The sequence below is a fragment of the Rattus norvegicus genome, chromosome X (assembly GCF_036323735.1).
Source record: "Rattus norvegicus strain BN/NHsdMcwi chromosome X, GRCr8, whole genome shotgun sequence".
In the NCBI taxonomy this organism is placed as follows: Eukaryota; Metazoa; Chordata; class Mammalia; order Rodentia; family Muridae; genus Rattus; species Rattus norvegicus.
Window position 1 is genome coordinate 60,861,719 of NC_086039.1, and position 15,688 is coordinate 60,877,406.

General features: G+C 36.8%; 1 protein-coding gene across 2 annotated transcripts in view; it reads right to left on the bottom strand.

Moving 5' to 3' along the window:
- Window positions 1-242: 242 nt before the first annotated feature.
- The window catches only part of Mageb18 (MAGE family member B18), a 594,194-nt gene continuing 578,748 nt past the window's right edge, over window positions 243-15,688 (bottom strand). The window contains 2 exon segments of one of the 2 annotated variants that reach the window (NM_001044246.1): window positions 243-2,058; window positions 2,413-2,497. In NM_001044246.1, the coding sequence (NP_001037711.1) occupies window positions 1,024-2,001 (978 nt within the window). In that variant the 5' untranslated portion in view covers window positions 2,002-2,058; window positions 2,413-2,497 and the 3' untranslated portion in view covers window positions 243-1,023. 2 annotated transcript variants of the gene reach the window in all.

A 15,688-nucleotide genomic window follows, 5' to 3' on the forward strand; every position in this document is an offset into this window, starting at 1 on the left:
CACACACACTAAAACAAACAAAACAAAACTTGTGGAGTGCATTATATGTTGTTTAACTACTTCTGTACATGAGGACCATCTGTCTGACTGTTCTGGAGTGGTTACTATACCCCATGTTACTCTATTGGAGAAAACTGCTTTTCACTCTCCTGGGAGGTATTAAGTCCCCACTTCTAACAGAATAACTTTCAAAACGTGAGTGCTAATTAATATTGGATAATGAATAAACTGGTGAACATGAATTACAGCTTAAAAACTTTATTATCACCTAAATTCCACAGTAAAACAAATCAAAGTACATACATTTTATTTGTATACAATGAAGTGAAATAAAGAAAACTAAGAACTAAGTATCCTCTCATTATGCTACCTCAGTGTTATTTATCACCAACTATATTTTGACCCAGATTTTACTCACTGAGCCAGCAAAACGCTAATATTGAACAAACTGGTGATTCAAAATGACATAGAGCTCTCCCTTTCTTCCTATACATCTCTAAAAATAACAAAATAGTTAAGTCCAGTTAGTGCTACCCATATGGGTCCAGGTGTACATTAATCCACTGGGACATGGAGAACATACCAGCAGTCACACCCCTAAAGAAAAGTGACTCTTCCTCCCAAAACATCAAACTATAAATGTATAAGTGTTACTTATTTTACATTTTAAATTACTGAAACCTTTTACAAGAAACATCTGAAATATAACACAAAAAAGTGAAATGAAACTTAAATATGGCATAAAAATGCAACAGTGATATTCAATGTGCTCCTTCTAGAGTGTCTATCTACTATTTAAATTGTCCATTGTCCTTAATTTCCACAAAGAAAATCTTCCTCAGACTTCAACCTTTGGTGTATAACCTAGAATTAAAAGAGGGTAAAAGTAAAACTGGACTTTACTAATATAAACGAGAAATAGAAATATTATAAGCACTTGCTTCCTTCATAATATATTAACCTTCCACTATTAGGTAGCTTACTGACCTTTACAAATATTGGTGAAATAGTCTTAAACATTACTTAGTATGGGGGGGAGCTGTGCATCATGGCTCTTGAATATGAACTGGCCGTTGTAGCAGTGCGAGCCCTGGCTGCAGCCCTGGCTTGGGCTCTTTCTTCATCATCTTTCAGAGCTGCTTTATACAAGGTTGCGAAGGAATCTGGTGTAGTATCATGGATCTTGGCCCAAAACTCCAAGATTTTCATCTTGCTGATCTCAGCACGGGCTCTTGGACCCCACATGAATTCAAAAGATGGAGGATTGCTGTTGGGCACTTGTCGGTACTCCAAGTATTTTAGCTGTACCATATCTTCAGTGATGACCTTCTTAGGATCTCCATAGATGAAGTGTTTTCTATTAGCATATACACCCATCATACTCAGCACATTCCAGATCTCTGTTTCAGGGGCACAGTTATCTTTCATGAATATCACACCCAGCACAATCATTAGGAGGCCACTATTGGGCACTTTTTCTTCACCCATCACTCCATCAAAGGTATGTTCAAGTTTGTTAAAAAGGGCATAACAGTGCCTGTTTGGATCTACTTCCTTCAGATCAACACCAAAGGCCAGTTCCATGTGCTCTGAAGCTCTCTTCAGGATCTCATTGAAGTGATTCTTAGATGTTTTGATAACAGACTTCAGCATATCTGCCTTTGTGATAACTTCTTTCTTTTGATACTTCTCTATCAGGAATTGTACCAGTAAGACAACTTTGTGGTTTATAGGATCTTTACACCAGTCCTCAACGTCTTCAGAGTCATCCGAACTTTTCTCATCTAGGTTTTGGGCATGTGTATTTGCATATGTGTCTGAATAGGTAGAATAAGCTCCCATTGGCATGTTGGGAGGTGTAGGCATACCGGCAACAGGAATAGTCTGATGTGGACAGCCAAAGAAAGGACTTGGAGAGGCTTGTCCCTCCAGTGCATTTTTAGCACGGGCCTGGCGGCGCTTCTCACGGGCACGGAGCTTGCTCTTCTGGCCACGAGGCATGATGACTGTAGTGGGGACCACAGGTAATACTGCAAACAGGTTGAGGAAGAGGTCACCCTGGAAAACAGAGGACGAGATAATTTGTACAGTCTCTGTTGGTAGATGCTACTATTAAGCCATGAAAAGCTGCCTTGCGTGGTACCCTTAAGGGTACTACCTTAGGAACTCAAAAGGGAAGGGGAGATTTAGACCTTGTAGTCTCATTTCCAGCTCACAATATTAACTTTTCTCCTGACTGTTTCTCCTTTGCTGAAGGCTGCCTCTTCTATCCACCTTTCATCCCTGATTGCCAAACAGAAGCCTAAGGGCACAACAGCAGCAGTTGGAAGCACTCGAATTAAATCGTAGGGATAGGACTGGGTAAAATAGAGTCTCTTGGGGAGTCAGCGGGGTAAGTTTCCCGGAAGATACCTTGACAAACGGAGGTTCCTCACCGTACGCTCAAGCCAAAGCTTCCAAGAAGCTTCGCTGCCCTTGAAGAACAGCAGAAAACAACGGTCGCTGAAGAAAAGCGGATATTATGGTTATCCATTTCCGGTTATTATGGTTATCCAATTCTGGTCATGCCCACAGAGTCCGTTAAAGAGCAAACACGCATGCGCAGATGTAAATAGGAGGGGCTGTCAGTCAACTTTTGTTCTGAAGGCTCGTGCTTCCCAGAAATCTTCTAAAGTCTTTTCTTTGACTTTTCACTGTGGCTTGAAATTTTCACTCTCAGGAGCTGAGTGTACTTGCCTTAGATACAGGAACTCATTTCATTGAGAGTCCTGACTAGGAAATTAGAAGCCAAAGTCTAGCAGCTGTGCCATTTTATGACAGAAAACAGAAGTGGAATTTTGTGGCACATCTCCCATAGATGTCAATACCCCCGGTCCTCATTCAGCGTCTCACTGTGTTGTGTTACCATGTTGCTGTGCTACTCCCAATCTGCTACTGCAGAACATTCCCACCAGGTAAGACATTAAATATTGAAACAATTTAAATATGGTTGGTATCTAAACAATAATAATATCATATTTAATATGAATAGACCTATCTTATGATATGAATTGGGATGTCCTTTACCTAGTTTGTCAGTAAAATTTCAAACTGTCTTTGCTAAAGATTTTGTGTTTTAATTCTTTTCCTATTAATATTTTGGCATTTTAAAAATTAAAACTTATATAGGAAACAAATATAAATACTTGTAGAGTATGGTGTAAGTGTTCAACAAACTTTTATATTGAGTAATGTTTAAATTATGACAAATATATTTATCACTGCAAAAATTACCTGTGGTCAAAATATATTTTCATTGTAGCTTGTTCAAAACATGGTGTAGTTTTGATTAATGGTCACCTTACTGTGCACTAGCATACCATAATTTTTTTTTAAATTTCAGTATCCATTGAAAAGCCTGTGACCATATCTCTGTCTCTGAGTCTTCCCATTTTTATAACCAATATTCGACTCCCAAGTTCTGTGTGTCAGCTTTTATAAAAAGTGAATGGGACTGCTTATATGTATTGAGTATATTACATGTAAAAGGATGGGATTTACAGCTCATCTATTCATGTTTCTATTAAAATAGCTTACTATGTAAAAACAATAAGTTAACTTTCACATGACGGTATTTTCACAGGTATAGCCAAGGTAGTATATCACAATGAAGGGAACTACTTGGCATGCTCATTTAGAATGAGGACAACAGGCTTTTAGTGATAACTGGGTTTCAGCATACATCTGAACCTGACAGACCTGCCCCTGGCCTCAGTATCTGTTATATTACCTTGTCATATAATACTTATTTTTGTCACTGTTCATATTAATCAACTTTGTCACTGTGAGAAAATAGTCAACATGACCAAGCCAGATGAGAAAATGTTTATTTTGGCTCATACTTTCTAAAGTTTTAGTCCACTGACATCTGGTTCTATTGTTTCTCTGTCTGTGATAGCATGTAAACATAGAAACTGTATAGGTAATCTTATGGTAGCCAGGCAGCACAGAGAGGGTGGAGAGGTTTAGGAACAAGACTATACTGTTTTAGGATATGAAAAGAGTATTCAATAGCCAAGCCATAACAATGATATATATTGAAACAAAAGAAGAAACTTATATAGGTAACATGCAAGTTCTATTTTAATATTTCAAGAATAATAATACAATTTTTTGAGAGGGAATAAACTGATAAAGACAAGAACACATTAATAATGATGATGATGATGATGATAAAATAATAATAAAAATAAATACATAGTTGTTGTTGTTGTTGTTGTTGTAACTAGCTAGTGTTTAAAAAGTTTTCCTTGGTTAAGAAAGTAAAAATTATGGGAACTTAACAGGGGAAATTGATGACCAAAGAGACAAAATTAATTATTTCAAGTACTAATTGTTTTTACATATTTACCTGTAGGGTGTTAATATAAAATTCTTAAATTAAGAATAGAGTAACTGACTCCTACTAAACAAAGATAAAATTTCATGGGCTAGGAATGTAGCATAGAAATACAGCACTTGCCTACCATGTAAGAAGTCCTGGGTTCAATTTTTAGTACACAGTAAAAGAAAGGCCAAAACCCCCAAAGATAATACATTTACAAAGTATAGTTTTGGTATTATGGTTTTGAGAACATTTAAAATTGATTCAATTATCTGACCTTAGTGAGAGAAGGCACATCTAACCCGGGAGACTTGAGGCCCCAAGGGAGTCGGGAGGTCTGGTGGGCTGGGGGTAGGGACTTGAGGACATCCTCTTGGAGACTGGGGAGGAGGAATGGGATGAGCAACAGTCAGAGGATGGACCTGGAGGGGGATAATGACTGGAATGTAAAAAAAGACTAAAGAATAATAAGTAAGTAAATAAATAAATAAATAAATAAATAATGAATGTTTGAATTTGCTGTTTGCTTGTAGTTTTACTTCTATTAGAATGTTAAGATCTTAGCCTCTCAGAATATACTGGTTACTTACAGGGCAGGTAAGTTAGGAATTGCCATAAATTTTGATAAGCCCTAAGAAAGAAAATTTATTCAGACTAGTTTCACAGACTAATTTATAGTTATAAAATGTAACTGAATTATATAATATGGTTAATAATGATCCCTATTCTTTTTTTTCTTTTCTTTTGTTTTTTTCGGAGCTGGGGACCGAACCCAGGGCCTTGCGCTTGCTAGGCAAGCGCTCTACCACTGAGCTAAATCCCCAACCCCGATCCCTATTCTTTATACTAAAATATCTGCTTGTAATTGAACAATGGGTATACTGAAGAAGGAAGTATGGATATAGGAAAGATATTTATAAAATTTAATTGATTAATTGAAGACATATAACATATAAGAAATCATTTTGCATTGTCTTCTTTAGCTATTGTATGAGCTGTAATAGCTTAAGAGGCTTTTTATAATTTGACGTAATTGATAGTTACTGGAACTTTGGCAATGTTATGAAAGCAGCAAATAATAAATGAAAAAGCTAGAGAAGTGGCTTGTGGGAAAAAAATCCTTTATGTATAAGGAACTTTAATTTCATGAACTTGTTAAGTACTTACTGTTGTATGTATCACTTTAATAATTAAATAATTGTTAAATATTCATCTCACTTATTAAATTAATATTAAATTCTCTAGAAGGAAAGCAGTGAATATATTTTTATTATAAGATTGCTGTCAATGGCAGAATAGTTATAAGCATATACTTGAGAAAACTCACAAGCTTAATTCTTTAGAAAGTCAACAGCTGTTACTTAATGGAATATTATATTTTGTACTCAAATCACATAGGACTCTCAAGGTCAGATTTTTGCATTTCTAGGATAAGGATATGATCTAAAAATTGAAAATCATAAAAAAATTTTCCCAATTTAATGTTTTCTGTGGTACATAATACGGAATGCAAATTTCAGAACAAAGTTAATGTTTTGCGATGTAATTTGACCATATAATAGACAGGGGACTGAATTTAACAATGTAAGTAAAAATTGGGCAGATCTTGCCTTCACAGAGCTGATTAGTATTTATTGGGGAAAAAAGATAAAAATCCAACATAAACACATTTTTCTAAGGTGGTTAAATGTTTTACACATTTATTTATTTATTTATTTATTTATTTATTTATTTATTTATTCATTAATTTATTCATGCTACAGCCTGATCACAGCCCTCTCCCTCCCCTCCTCCAAGTCCCACCCTCAGACCCCTTGTCCTCTTTTTTCAGAGAAAGGAAGGCCCCCATGCGCAACAACCCACCCTGCTACATCAAGTTACAACAGGATTAAATGCATCCTCACCCACCAATGCCAGATAATACATTCAAAGGTAAAAGTATCCAAAGGCAGGCAACAGAGTCAGGCATAGCCTCTACTCTAATATGTAGAAATGTACAAGCAAATTGACCCAACAGGATTGGAAAGCATATCCTGGGAAATTAGTATTCAAAATTAGAAAGAAAGGATGAAAATCATTTAGATTGCAAAGTGATGAAGTTCAAGGACTATTTCTTTTAAGGAATTGCTTGTGCAAATGTCTGATTGAGGGATGAGCTTAGTACAGTCAATAACTATAAGACCTCTTTAGCATGAATGCAAAGTGAGAGGGAAGATCTATACTAACACTGAAAAATGAAAAGGAAACAATAACAGCTTTAAAGCAAGGGAAAAATCTGATAAGGTATATGTTTTATAAAAAGATTACTGTGGCTTTAATTTAGATATAAACATTTGTATGATACACACACACACAACACATGCACAGTCACACACAAATGCACACAATGTTATAGAAAACAGAATTGGGATGTTGTTACTTTCAGTATGCTGGAACATGAGACAGAGTTATGTGAATAGATTGGAAAGCAGAATGTTGAGTAACATTTTCAAGCATTAAATATTAGTTTAAATAAGGATGGCATATTAAGGGACCATGTCAAAAGCATCTATTTTTTTATGAAGCATATGAAACTTCTCACTCGCATCACCTACTAAAATTGAGAATTGTTTAAATGTTCAGTTAACTCAGAAGGTAAGATTGATGAGAGTGTATTTAATTTAGAAATGTGATTCTGAACTTGATGGGAAAAAAGCTGTATTAGAAGTATTTTTATTTTGATAATTATTCAAGCAAAGCTTTGAGAGAAGCAGGAATATCTGAACACTGAGAGAAAAGTCTGAGCTTGAACTACATACCTAAACATATGTGAAAATGGAATAAATACATATTAATGGGTTTTGTAAGGATGATAATGAAAGACCCCCTCCCAGAAAGGGAATTGTACAAGCCCAAGGCCCTCAACTATAGAAGTAAAAAGTAAGTTTTTAGATACACAGACTCAGAACTAAAATAAGCCTGGGAAAGTTCAGATGTGTCCAAGCTTTGTGGGACAAGCTGACCCATCATTTAGACGAAACAGACCATAAAAGAAAACAAAATACAGAAACCAGTCTAAATTATTGATATTGCTTTATGGGCCACCTAACAAGAGATAAGCCCCTAGCCCCTGACATTCCGGATGCCCCAACCTGCACGTATTCTCTTGCTGTGTGACAACCTCATTTGAATAGCCAATTGGGTGTAACCATACATCTGCGCCTCACTTGAATCCACCAACCATGCATCTGCTTCTGTAAGCCTACTTCTGCTCCCCAATACCCTATAAAAACCCATCCCTGGTTCTGCTAGGCACGCCAGTCTTCCGAATTGACTGGGACGCCCACAGATACCTGTGTATCCTGATCAATAAAAATCCTCTTGCAGATTGCAGCCTGTGGACTCGGACTGGTTATTGGGCTCGAGGATCTCCCTCCTGAGGGAAGATTCTCCCTGAGAGTCTTACAATAATAGAGGATGAGAAAAGAAATATGAAAATGTTTCAATATTTAAGAATGAATACAGAAATGTGTTCATAGTAGAGGATGTAAAACACATGCTTTTTCATAGTGTGCAGTTCCCATAAAAAGGTTATAAACATTTCATCCTTAGTTAAGAAAATAGCGAACACTCATTAAATGTTAATAGAGAAGTTAATATGTGTGAACAATTGTACACTAGAAGAATTTATATTCTATAAAAATTTAACACTATCATTAAGATTTCTCATTATAGCATCTATTGTAGCTAAATAAAAATGGAATTCAATATTTGTTTTATATACAAAATTTATTGAAAACGTTGGGAAAATAGCCATTTTATTGTTTCATTTATTCAATGGGCTACTTGATTTTCTGTATTTAGTTTTCTGAGTCCTTTGTATATCCTAGATATTCATCCTATGTCAGATGTATAGATGGCAAACAGCATAAAGCGTATATTCTGTTGAAAGAAAGCATATATTCTGTTGAAAGGGGCATCATAGTGCTATGTGAAGACAAAACACTGAATGAATGTTAGGATACAAACTAAGAAGCACAAGCCAGTATTTTTAGGATTCAGTGTGTAAAGACAGAGAAGCAGCTATAAGTTCAGTGCCATCCTGATCTACATAGTGAATTCTCCGGGAGCTCAGGCTACGTAATAAGACCTGATCTAAAAAAAAAAAAAAAAGATGCATTATTGGATTTTCCTAGACAAAGTTATTTGTATTTTTATTAAGTTGAATATTCACTGATTAGTTCTAATTTTGATTTCCATTTGTACAGCATTTAAAAATGTCAGTTCACAAATGCATTTTTAATGCTCTAAAATTTAAGAGAAAAGAAAAAATATTTCTGTGTAATATATAAATATCAAGTCGATAACACTTAATTTTATTAAAATAACATTATCGTTATTAAAGTATATAGCTTGGCATTTAAATAGATACTTCCTTTTATTTTCAAGGGTATGTGGTTTATAATTTCCATTGCAATCATGTTATATATGATGAAAAAACCCACTGAACCTTAGGATACATAGGGTAATAAAATTTTATTTTCTCAGAATAAGAAAATAACCTTTGAATTAATTAACTTCTTCATTGCTTAGACACATTAGTGTATTTTTTCAGAACTCAAGAAACCCTCACCAAAGTTATTTTTCTGGTCTTATTTATTATTATTATTATTATTATTATTATATCGCTTTTTACAGTCAAGTCATTATCCCACACCCAGATCTGCCCTCTGACTCTTCCTCATCCCATGCTTCCTTTCCCATCTCCAAGAGGATGCCCCCACCCACCACCCTCACTCCACCAGGCCTCCCCACTCCTGGGGGGCCTCAAGTCTCTGCAGGATTAGGTGAAACTTCTCTCACTGAGACAGTCTTCTGCTGGATATGTGCCAGGGGTCTTAGTCCAGCTCTTGAATGCTGACTGGCTGGTGGCTTCAGTGTCTGAGAGATCTTGGGAGTCCAGGTTAGTTGAGATTGCTGGTTTCAACTTCCTATGGTGTCACCCTCCTCCTCAGCTTCTTCCAGCTTTTCTCTAATTCAATCACAGGGATCCCTAGCTTCACCCCATTGGTTGGGTGTAAGTGTCTGAATCTGACAATTTCAGCTGCTTGTCATTAAATTTAAATTCTTTTGCATCTCTGTTTAATCTCAGTTAAGATAACTGATGAGGCATGGGTATATTTTTTTTCATTTTGATATGTTATTCATAAGAAATGTTAGATTTTTAAGTGAGGGAAACATTATTTTTTAAGCTTTAGATATAGTCTTGAGATTTCTCCTAGGGTTCTACTGCCATTTAATTGGAGAAGGTTTACATCACCTAATAATGCCACTCCCTGGGCTGAACAAATACAATCACAAGGTTTATGTGTAATTTTTTTATTTCTTTCTGGGTAAATATTAAACTGAATTTTTCTTTGATGCTTTTAAATAAGTGCAACTATAAAACAAATCTCTGAGATATTCATGGCAATGAAGTAAAGTATAAATGGATAAAAAAAAAAGAGCCAAACCATCCAGTGGAAAAAAGATAGCATTTTCAACAAATGGTGCTGGTTCAACTGGAGGTCAGCATGTAGAAGAATGCAAATTGATCCATTCTTATCACCTTGTACAAAGCTTAAGTCCAAGTGGATCAAGGACCTCCACATCAAACCAGATACACTCAAACTAATAGAAGAAAAAGTGGGGAAGAGCCTTGAATACATGGGCACTGGAGAAATTTTCCTGAACAAAACACCAATGGCTTATGCTCTGAGATCAAGAGTCAACAAATGGAACCTCATAAAATTGCAAAGCTTTTATAAGGCAAAGGACCAGAGAGCTCTGAAGACCAATGTTCTCTTCTGTCTCTAGTGTTGGAGTTATACCTGTAACCGTGCCTAGCATTTTAAATAAGTAATGGTGGATTCAAACATATGGTCCTTATGCTTGTGCAGCAAGCACTTTACCCAATGAGCCATATCCCTAACTCTTATTATTCTTTCTATGACCCATTCATCATTCAATAATGTGTTGTTCATTGTTCATGAGTTTGTGTGTGTTCTCTAATTTCGCTTAACTATTGATTTCAAGTTTTACCCCATTGTGATCTGATAGACTACAATAACATATTTCAGTTTTTCTGTAATTGCTAATGCTTATTGTTGTTGTCATTGTGTTATATTATCTAGTTTGGAGAAAGTCTCAGGGGCTACTAAGAGGATTCAGTGTTTGAATGGAATGTTCTGTGGCTGTTAAGAGCTATGATATCATTTAACTCAGTTGTTTGCCATGAGGGCACAAATATTTTCTGTGTGTCTGTCCTTTTCTTTGCAACAGGAAATATTTAGGACATTGCATCTTGTGGAAGTAATAAAACATACATAAGAACAAGTTATGGAGTTCTCTGCACCCAAATCCCGTGGGAGGGAGAGCTAAACCTTCAGAGAGGCAGACACGCCTGGGAAACCAGAAGAGACTGCACTCTGCACACATCTCTGACGCCAGAGGAAAACACCAAACGCCATCTGGAACCCTGGTGCACGGAGGCTCCCTGAAAGGGTGGCACAGATCTTCCTGGTTGCTGCCGCTGTGGAGAGCTTGTAGGCAGCACCCCACGAGCAAACTTGAGCCTCGGGACCACAGGTAAGACCAACTTTCCTGCTGCAAGTGACCTGCCACACCAGACACAGGCCCACAGGAACAGCTGAAGGCCTGTGGATAGGAAAAACTACACGCCCGAAAGCAGAACACTCTGTCCACATAACTGGCTGAAAGAAAACAGGAAAACAGGTCTACAGCACTCCTGACACACAGGCTTATAGGACAGTCTAGCCACTGTCAGACATAGCAGAAGAAAGTATCACTACAGATAATCTGATGGCGAGAGGCAAGCACAGGAACCCAAGTAACAGAAACCAAGACTACATGGCATCATCTGAGCCCAATTCTCCCACCAAAGCAAACACAGAATATCCAAACACACCAGAAAAGCAAGATCTAGTTTCAAAATCATATTTGATCATGATGCTAGAGGACTTCAAGAAAGACGTAAAGAACTCCCTTAGAGAACAAGTAGAAGCCTACAGAGAGGAATCGCAAAAATCCCTGAAAGAATTCCAGGAAATCATAAATAAATAAGTAGAAGCCCATGGAGAGGAGTCACAAAAATCCCTGAAAGAATTCCAGGAAATCATAAATAAACAAGTAGAAACCCATAGAGAGGAGTCACAAAAATCCCTGAAAGAATTCCAGGAAAACACAATCAAACAGTTGAAGGAATTAAAAATGGAAATAGAAGCAATCAAGAAAGAACACATGGAAACAACCCTGGATATAGAAAACCAAAAGAAGAGACAAGGAGCTGTAGATACGAGCTTCACCAACAGAATACAAGAGATGGAAGAGAGAATCTCAGGAGCAGAAGATTCCATAGAAATCATTGACTCAACTGTCAAAGATAATGTAAAGCGGAAAAAGCTACTGGTTCAAAACATACAGGAAATCAAATTTACACAAAACAAAACCAAATTTACACAATATCTTTCTACAAATCCAGCACTACAAAGGATAATAAATGGTAAAGCCCAACATAAGGAGGCAAGCTATACCGTAGAAGAAACAAGAAACTAATCGTCTTGGCAACAAAACAAAGAGAAGAAAAGCACACAAACATAACCAGGACTCAATGAGAAGATCAAACCTAAGGATAATAGGTATAGAAGAGAGTGAAGACTCCCAGCTCAAAGGACCAGTAAATATCTTCAACAAAATCATAGAAGAAAACTTCCCTAACCTAAAAAAAGAGATACCCATAGGCATACAAGAAGCCTACAGAACTCCAAATAGATTGGACCAGAAAAGAAACACCTCCCGTCACATAATAGTCAAAACACCGAACGCACAAAATAAAGAAAGAATATTAAAAGCAGGAAGGGAAAAAGGTCAAGTAACATATAAAGGCAGACCTATCAGAATCACACCAGACTTTTCGCCAGAAACTATGAAAGCCAGAAGATCCTGGACAGATGTCCTACAGACCCTAAGAGAACACAAATGCCAGCCCAGGTTACTGTATCCTGCAAAACTCTCAATTAACATAGATGGAGAAACCAAGATATTCCATGACAAAACCAAATTTACACAATATCTTTCTACAAATCCAGCACTACAAAGGATAATAAATGGTAAAGCCCAACATAAGGAGGCAAGCTATACCGTAGAAGAAACAAGAAACTAATCGTCTTGGCAACAAAACAAAGAGAAGAAAAGCACACAAACATAACCTCACATCCAAATATGAATATAACAGGAAGCAATAATCACTATTCCTTAATATCTCTCAACATCAATGGCCTCAACTCCCCAATAAAAAGACATAGATTAACAAACTGGATACGCAACGAGGACCCGGCATTCTGCTGCCTACAGGAAACACACCTCAGAGACAAAGACAGACACTACCTCAGAGTGAAAGGCTGGAAAACAACTTTCCAAGCAAATGGTCAGAAGAAGGAAGCTGGAGTAGCCATTCTAATATCAAATAAAATCAATTTTCAACTAAAATTCATCAAAAAAGATAAGGAAGGACACTTCATATTCATCAAAGGAAAAATCCACCAAGATGAACTCTCAATCCTAAATATCTATGCCCCAAATACAAGGGCACCTACATAGGTAAAGAAACCTTACTAAAGCTCAAAACACACATTGCACCTCACACAATAATAGTAGGAGACTTCAACACCCCACTCTCCTCAATGGACAGATCATGGAAACAGAACTTAAACAGAGACGTAGACAGACTAAGAGAAGTCATGAGCCAAATGAACTTAAAAGATATTTATAGAACATTCTACCCTAAAGCAAAAGGATATACCTTCTTGTCAGCTCTTCATGGTACTTTCTCCAACATTGACCATATAATTGGTCAAAAAACAGGCCTCAACAGGTACAGAAAGATAGAAATAATCCCATGCGTGCTATCGGACCACCACGGCCAAAAATGGTCTTCAATAACAATAAGGGAAGAATGCCCACATATAGGGGGAAATTGAACAATGCTCTACGCAATGATAACCTGGTCAAGGAAGAAATAAAGAAAGAAATTAAAGACTTTTTCGAATTTAATGAAAATGAAGGTACAACATACCCAAACTTATGGGACACAACGAAAGCTGTGCTAAGAGGAAAACTCATAGCGCTGAGTGCCTGCAGAAAGAAACAGGAAAGAGCATATGTCAGCAGCTTGACAGCACACCTAAAAGCTCTAGAACAAAAAGAAGCAAATACACCCAGGAGGAGTAGAAGGCAGGAAATAATCAAACTCAGAGCTGAAATCAACCAAGTAGAAACAAAAAGGACCATAGAAAGAATCAACAGAACCAAAAGGTGGTTCTTTGAGAAAATCAACAAGATAGATAAACCCTTAGCCAGACTAATGAGAGGACACAGAGAGTGTGTCCAAATTAACAAAATCAGAAATGAAATGGGAGACATAACTACAGATTCAGAGGAAATTCAAAAAATCATCAGATCTTACTATAAAACCCTATATTCAACAAAACTTGAAAATCTGCAGGAAATGGACAATTTCCTAGTCAGATACCAGGTACAAAAGTTAAATCAGGAACAGATAAACCAGTTAAACAACCCCATAACTGCTAAGGAAATAGAAGCAATCATTAAAGGTCTCCCAACCAAAAGGGCCCAGGTCCAGACGGGTTTAGTGCAGAATTCTATCAGACCTTCATAGAAGACCTCGTACCAATATTATCCAAACTATTCCACAAAATTGAAACAGATGGAGCACTACTGAATTCCTTCTATGAAGCCACAATTACTCTTATACCTAAACCACACAAAGACACAACAAAGAAAGAGAACTTCAGACCAATTTCCCTTATGAATATTGATGCAAAAATACCCAATAAAATTCTGGCAAACCGAATCCAAGAGCACATCAAAACAATCATCCACCATGATCAAGTAGGCTTCATCCCAGGCATGCAGGGATGGTTTAATATACGGAAAACCATCAACATGATCCATTATATAAACAAACTGAAAGAACAAAACCACATGATCATTTCATTAGATGCTGAGAAAGCACTTGACAAAATTCAACACCCCTTCATGATAAAAGTCCTGGAAAGAATAGGAATTCAAGGCCCATACCTAAACATAGTAAAAGCCATATACAGCAAACCAGTTGCTTACATTAAACTAAATGGATAGAAACTTGAAGCAATCCCACTAAAATCAGGGACTAGACAAGGCTGCCAACTCTCTCCCTACTTATTCAATATAGTTCTTGAAGTTCTAGCCAGAGCAATCAGACAAGAAAAGGAGGTCAAGGGGATACAGATTGGAAAAGAAGAAGTCAAAATATCACTATTTGCAGATGATATGATAGTATATTTAAGTGATCCCAAAAGTTCCACCAGAGAACTACTAAAGCTGATAAACAACTTCAGCAAAGTGGCTGGGTATAAAATTAACTCAAATAAATCAGTAGCCTTCCTCTACACAAAAGAGAAACAAGCCGAGAAAGAAATTAGGGAAACGACACCCTTCATAATAGACCCAAATAATATAAAGTACCTCGGTGTGACTTTAACCAAGCAAGTAAAAGATTTGTACAATAAGAACTTCAAGACACTGAAGAAAGAAATTGAAGAACACCTCAGAAGATGGAAAGATCTCCCATGCTCATGGATTGGCAGGATTAATATAGTAAAAATGGCCATTTTACCAAAAGTGATCTACAGATTCAATGCAATCCCCATCAAAATACCAATCCAATTCTTCAAAGAGTTAGACAGAACAATTTGCAAATTCATCTGGAATAACAAAAAACCCAGGATAGCTAAAATTATCCTCAACAATAAAAGGACTTCAGGGGGAATCACTATCCCTGAACTCAAACAGTATTACAGACCAATAGTGATAAAAACTGCATCGTATTGGTACAGAGACAGACAGATAGACAAATGGAACAGAATTGAAGGCCCAGAAATGAACCCACACACCTATGGGCACTTGATTTTTGACAAAGGAGCCAAAACCATCCAATGGAAAAAAGATAGCATTTTCAGCAAATGGTGCCTGTTCAACTGGAGGTCAACATGTAGAAGAATGCAGATCGATCCATGCTTATCACCCTGTACAAAGCTTAAGTCCAAGTGGATCAAGGACCTCCACTTCAAACCAGATACACTCAAACTAATAGAAGAAAAACCAGGGAAGCATCTGGAACACATGGGCACTGGAAAAAATTTCCTGAACAAAACACCAATGGCTCATGCTCTAAGATCAAGAATCGACAAATGGGATCTCATAAAACTGCAAAGCTTCTGTAAGGCA